This window comes from Taurulus bubalis (genome assembly GCF_910589615.1).
Source record: "Taurulus bubalis genome assembly, chromosome: 12".
In the NCBI taxonomy this organism is placed as follows: domain Eukaryota; kingdom Metazoa; phylum Chordata; class Actinopteri; order Perciformes; family Cottidae; genus Taurulus; species Taurulus bubalis.
In genome coordinates this window covers 17755038-17761759 of record NC_136600.1, presented here as the reverse complement: position 1 = coordinate 17761759, position 6722 = coordinate 17755038, and the positions used below count along the sequence as shown (strand labels likewise).

General features: G+C 42.1%; 1 protein-coding gene across 1 annotated transcript; it reads left to right on the top strand.

Moving 5' to 3' along the window:
* Positions 1 to 1675: 1675 nt before the first annotated feature.
* kcnj14 (potassium inwardly rectifying channel subfamily J member 14) lies at positions 1676 to 4628 on the top strand (the record flags this gene model as incomplete). The annotated part of the gene is made up of 3 exons (XM_079227558.1): positions 1676 to 2725; positions 3631 to 3948; positions 4398 to 4628. 3 exons carry the CDS (start codon positions 1676 to 1678, stop codon positions 4626 to 4628), a joined length of 1599 nt encoding a protein of 532 aa, XP_079083684.1.
* Positions 4629 to 6722: the final 2094 nt, after the last annotated feature.

Genomic DNA, 6722 nt, shown 5'->3' with positions numbered 1-6722 from the left:
CAGTAGAGGTCTCTGGAAATGATTGGGAAAGGTAAATACTAACTCTAAAGGCATACTTTTTCATTTCCCGAAATATTTGTACATTTCTCAGAAAGTATTTATGGTGCACTTCAAAGTTATTCTCACATGTTGTTATTTTCACATTGCATCTGCATGGAATAATCTTCTATTTTGTTTGTGGAAACTCCCTGACGTTCAGGTAGCCTTTTGTGATCTGATTCAAACAGACATTGATGATGAGTAAGAGACTACAATCCACAAACCATGTTATACTCTCAGCCACTTTAGCTCTAAGCACTTCTCAGCTCTTCTCCTTCGGTGGCATACACCTGATCTATCCGCTTTGGAGAAGGGCCTCCAGAAAAATATAGAAAACCTCCTCAGGTGACCTGTGACCTTTTTTCTCCATATGCATCTTCCACTTAAAGCTAAAACACAAGTATTTTTGGCGATAGATCAAGTAAACTCTGTCTTTTCTTTTCTTCCCTTCTTCTTATATTTGTTTAGGCATAGGTGATTTCTCAGCCGTAATGCTGAATTGTAACGAGGTATGTCTGGTCTGAGGAACTGTAGTTCAGGTCAATATTATTCCGTTATTAAAACAAGTCTTCAACAAATTTGACAATGGCCATCAAACAGATGTGCAGACACTTAAAAAGGAAATGGCAAATTCTTGAGGCAGTGGCATGATTAAACAGGAAATGGCAAACAAAATGTTCTTTCAGTTGGGACCCTCTTGTTGGGCAAAGGTGACAACTGCAACTTAACTCTTATTCAAAGCTTTATCCAAGAAATATTGGCACTGATTTATTTTATGATGAATGATGACAGTAGGTATTGGATGTATTGAAAGTACTGTATTCTTTGTTTCTTCATGCCCATACCAAGGGGTTGTGAAACTGGAGAGAACTTTGACCGTAAGAATTGGCATGTTTTTTATTTTTATTTTTTGACTGCATGTTGAAAATATTTTTTAGCATATCGTCCCCAAGTTAATTTAGAGCATTTATCTGTCTTGGATGCATCTTGTCACAATATTATAAAAGGTACTCTAAACAAGTTGTATATCCTTTACATGTCTCCATCCTTCTTCTCCATTGCATTATCAGTGTATAGCTTTTATCAATAGATCCATGCTCACGGCTTCCCTTTGATTGTTTTAAACAAAAGAGTACCTATCTTGCATGCTTTTCTGTTGTCTGTTGAGGTCAATCCAGCCCTACTACTCCTTGTCAAAATAATTCTTCCAAACTGGGGTTAACAGAAATAGACTCTTTGGGCTGCTGCTGATTTCCTTCTTTTCAGCTCAACTCACTCAGTGAGTAGGACTTAAGGATATTGGTTAACGAATGCACCTGAGGACCTACTTAAAGAAAGCCCACTTTATTGGCTTAGGGATCTATCACTGAAAAGATAGACTCTACTGGGAAACATCATTTAAAGTGGGGGAAATAATTGACTGATCAGCGGTCTCGGTGGAAATTATCCCTTGGTTACCATTGGCCATGATGGACTTAACATTTTCTCGTCATTAGAAGGACTGAAAGACTGCCTGTGTTGTCAGCACAACACACTTACTTCACAGTCAAGGTGCTTAATTGCCACATCAACAATCAAATCAAGGCACACTGAGAAATACGGAGTACCGTAAGCAAAAGAAAACATTGTATACATTATGGGAGCGGCACGTGTGAAACGCCGCTTCAGTGCTGTGGTGGATGGGCCAGTAGAAGAGGAGGAGATCATGAGGCTGGCACAGAGTGCTGCAGATACGGCTAGGGCAGGGGGGAGTCCAACGGGGTCAGGAACCCCAACCAGCCCCTCCCCTACCCATGCCCTGAACGGCAAAACTCTACCTCTGCAGAGCAACACCAACAACATCCGGAGGCAGAGTGCCATTGGAGTTGGGGGAGATGTAGGAGAAGGCGGGGTGAGAGCTGGAGGAATGTGCTCAGGGCCAAGGATTGGAAAAGGCAGTAGTGTAGGAGGAAGAGGAAAAGGCCGATCATCCTCAGACCAGGATTCACTCTCTTCCCCCTCCACTATCAACCGCCGGCGCACCAGGCGCTCAAGCCGCCGGCCCCGACAACGCTTTGTTGGCAAGGACGGACGCTGCAACGTCACCTTCGTCAACATGAGCGAGAGGGGCCAGCGCTATCTTAGCGACCTCTTTACCACCTGTGTGGACATCCGCTGGCGCTGGATGCTGGTCATCTTCACCCTCTCCTTCCTTCTCTCCTGGCTGCTCTTTGGATTTGCCTTCTGGCTGATTGCCACTGTGCATGGGGACCTCTCCATTCGGCTTACCTCCAGCTCAGGTTTCTCTCCGGGATCAGGAGAGGCCGGGTCTGGAGGAGAGTCTGATAGAGAGGCAGTGGTTGAGGAGCCGTGCTTCCTACAAGTAAACAGCTTCATGGCGGCCTTTCTATTCTCCTTGGAGACTCAGACATCCATTGGTTATGGCTTCAGGAGCGTGACCGAAGAATGTCCCCTGGCGGTGATGGCGGTCGTTTTGCAGTGCATTGTGGGCTGCATTATTGACGCCTTCATCATCGGGGCAGTTATGGCAAAGATTGCCAAGCCCAAGAAGCGCAACGAGACACTGGTGTTCTCCGACACAGCTGTGGTGGCACTGAGGGACGGGAAACTCTGCATGATGTGGAGGGTCGGAAACCTACGCAAGAGCCACCTGGTAGAGGCACATGTTCGAGCACAACTACTGAAGGTAAGTGGGGGAGATGGATAATGACCATAAGAAGAATAAAAAGAGATCAGAATGCAATGATAAAAGAGAAATCCTTTTCTGTTTTGAGAAAAAGGTCAATGAGATTGAAAGACAGAATGATTGTATCAAAAAATAGGTTGCTATTGTGAGTGTTAGCGATAGAGGAAAAAAGGTTGCTGTAGAGAGAACGAGAGCGCTGAGACCATCTGGCCTGTATTCTGTGGGCTGTAGTTAATGAGAGCTTGTTTTATTTTCCCTCAGGGGCTAGGAAGATTTACCATGGATTAACTTGACAACAATTCTTTAACTGAGAACAATTGTCCTTTGTCATGTCATTTTCCTTTATGCTGTATGTGGGTTAGGTGATTGTACTGTATGTGCTTATGTTTACCTTTCTGGCTGGTCTTACATGGGTGGTTTTAAACATGTTTCCTATTTATCTGAATGTTTTGTTGTCTACAATGCTGTGTGTATACATGTGAATTGTCTACAGGGTCAAAATCTTAGGAACATTGGGGCTACAGCATAGACAATTTCATCTCCCTTAATAGCATGACCACATCAAAGTTCAGACAGGGCAGATGGGATTAAGTTTACGAGGATCAAAGAAATACAATATAAATCATGGGACTGGATGTTGTTCCATAGTAAGGGTTGGGTGAGTGATAAGCCTATGCATGGGCGGTATGACTAAAAACTTGCATAGTCAAATTCATCTGAATATAATAACCAACTGCTAAGCTTTTGGGTCAGGGTGATAAATGAAATATCTAAAGATGACTGTAGGAAATGGTCTCTATTCAATAACTGAAAATCTATTTTGCAACATCACAATGTCTAGAATAATGTAGAATGTCAAATATATTAAATAGTGACTTTATTTTACTTTCCATTGCCAACTTTAGCCAAGGGTGACAGAAGAGGGAGAGTTCCTCCCATTGGACAATATGGACATCAACGTGGGTTTTGACACTGGCATCGACCGCATCTTCTTGGTCTCGCCAGTGACAGTTGTCCACGAGATCAACGACGAGTCACCCTTCTTTGAGATCGATCGAAAAACCCTGGAGAATGACTCTGAATTGGAGGTTGTGGTCATACTCGAGGGCATGGTGGAGGCCACAGCCATGACCACACAGTGCCGCAGCTCCTATCTGGCTTCTGAAATACTCTGGGGACACAGATTCGAACCAGTGCTATTTGAGAGGAAAAACTGCTACCAGGTCAGAAAGGAAGGATGAAGTGTTTTTAGCCATGGTACAGTGTGGCTCAAGGGATGGCAATGTTGGTTGGTTGGTCCACCACCACTATCAGATGGTTTGATTGGACATGTGCAGACATTCATGTTCACCAGACGATGCATCCCAATGACTCTGGTGATCCCCTAACCTGTCATCTAGCGCCATAACAGGTCAAAATTGGAATATGTCCAGTACTTTGGTTTATGACCAGACACCTGCAAACCTGACAATCCCATCAGCCTCAGTTGTACTTTTTGTTTGTTGCTAATTATTACATTTAAAAAAGAATGTTACATGCCACAGTGAATATGGTAAACAATAATCTGCATTTAGCTCAAAACATAGTGAAACCAAAATACAGCCTCAAAGAGCCACTAGCATGGCTATCTTATAATAATGTGTATAGTAAAATTCTTCTGCACTTTTTCCAGGTGGACTACTCATTCTTCCATCGGACACGTGAAATCCCAAACACACCTTCATGCAGTGCTAAAGAACTGGCCGAGCAGAAGTACATTCAAAGCTCTCGCTCGTCATTCTGCTATGAGAACGAAGTCGCTCTGCAGCTCGTCTCCCCTGATGATGAGCCCGGCCAAGACCCTGAGTGTCCCTCCGCAATGACCCGAAGGCCATCACTGGCAGAACATCTCCACTATAACTGAACCTGTGGAATAGGAGGCCTAAAGTTAAAAGAGAAAGGAAGTTGACCCAGAGGTTTAGAGGAATAACATGCAAGAAGAAAGGGATAGGCAGGTATGAATGGGCAGACCAAGTGGGACAGGATTAAAAGTGGATAGGGCCAGTGTCACAATAAAGGATAGGAAGCAATATTCTTTACAGTGATTCAGCAGGAAAGAAAGTCCAGAATAGGAGCAAGTCACAAGACACGTTGAAAAGATTTTGATATGCAGATTAGATTACACAGATGAATATAAAGGAAATGGACAGATAGAGAGAGGTTTTGGGTCAGTCTTTTGGAGAGAAGGGTTACTCCACTGGCTACTGTTGTCTGATTGGTCCTGGCAATCTTTCAAGATCATTGAAAACTCGTCTGCTAAGTCTCACTTCTGGCCCATCGCTACCACAGCACGCCAATCTGGCTCCAATGCCCGACTGGCAGAATATACAACAGCACCCCATGGTGGCTCTAACACGTAACTGATGAGCATACACTTTTTTCCTCTATTTGAGGTGGCTTCTGTATGAAGCGAGGGAAGTGTACCTTCTGAGGTACAACTCAGGGATGTATTCCACTATGATGCTGACTTCAAATCTGAATGTTTTATTTTCGTATGGTAAGTATGGATAGTGAACATTTTTGTGAAAGGTTTGAGCTTGGTGGGGGCTGTTGATAATGTAGTTGAATAGCATGCTAGGCTACTTGTAGAGCCAAAGCAGAGCAACAGTAACATGGAGACACTGCTGAAAACTAGCAGCAATTTTGAGCAGTTTCTTTTCCATGTTAATTTATTGTATGTTGTTTGTTTTATTTGACTTTTTTTTTCTATGTGTCATTCAAAAAACATTGTACACTGATTGTAACATTTGCTTCATTTAATCTGTTGGGTTGAATGCCATGTGGGCAGAGGACGCACTGTAGTGTTTCTAAACTACTGTAGTGATACACATTGACAGATTATGTTATCTGTGTGCAGATAAGCTAATTACTATACATTCTTTCTTGCATTATGATCGACAGTATCTTCTCATGGCCGGTGTTTCTAAAATCAGCCAATCTGTATTGTTTTGCTCTTTTGCTTTTGGATTGTAGTATTTCAAGACTGAGCTAAGACATTGTAATCTTCTGAGTGTCTTGGAACTTTGAAGGTGGTTCGGATTGAATACAAGGTTTAAGGGGCTGCTCTCAGTGACTCTGTTAATGCACAGAAGGCCTAAACTCACCTCCAACATTACTTAAACATAACTGACCTGACGGGGAGAGATGTTGTGATGATGGCTTGCCGTGTCTGAATCTCTGAGAAATAAAACATTGGTCTAACATCTGCGGAAAGGATTGAACTGGAAACTACAAACTATAAATTATTCTGTATTTTTGTGCCCATAAAGTCGTGTGACGCCCTGCTCTAGTTCTAATGTGTTACAGTTTCTCTCACAAATTGTGAGAACAGTGTACGGAGTGGTGCCTTCATTTGCATAATGCTACTTATGCAAGAGAGGTTCTTTTTCAATCGCTTTCACATTTGCAGTATGTTGATCTAATTAGAAAAATGTCTATGCTGTGAATCTGCTCCGTAACTGAGTAGTCTCAATATGAACATGCACTGAAAACATAAAGAGGCTTTTAGCTGTATTATATTGTAGACTGTAATAGTTACACTTTGTAGTTATATTACAAAATATTTGGAATGTCTATTTTAGATCCTGTAATTATTTGCAATCAATTATGCCACCTGAGTATTTAAGTGTTTGATTATAGAAGGTAATGGTAAATGTGTGCAACATGATATTGTGAAGTGTTGACCAATAATCAGCCTATCCAATGCACATCCTGGGAACTTGTTCTTTGTACTTTGCACTTAAGTATTATATGGAGACTAATATCACTAATGAGGTTTTACAACAGTATAATTGTGTTCCTTTATCAGCACATGCTAACTTTAAAGAATCAGTTGCAGTGTTTCACTTCAGTTATTGAAAGTTTTTTTTTTATGGTATAGCTCGGGGGTGGGGGGTGAGGTATTGTTAACATATTATCTGTTACAATTAGTGTTAATGCTGTTTTTATGTTTGCGTCC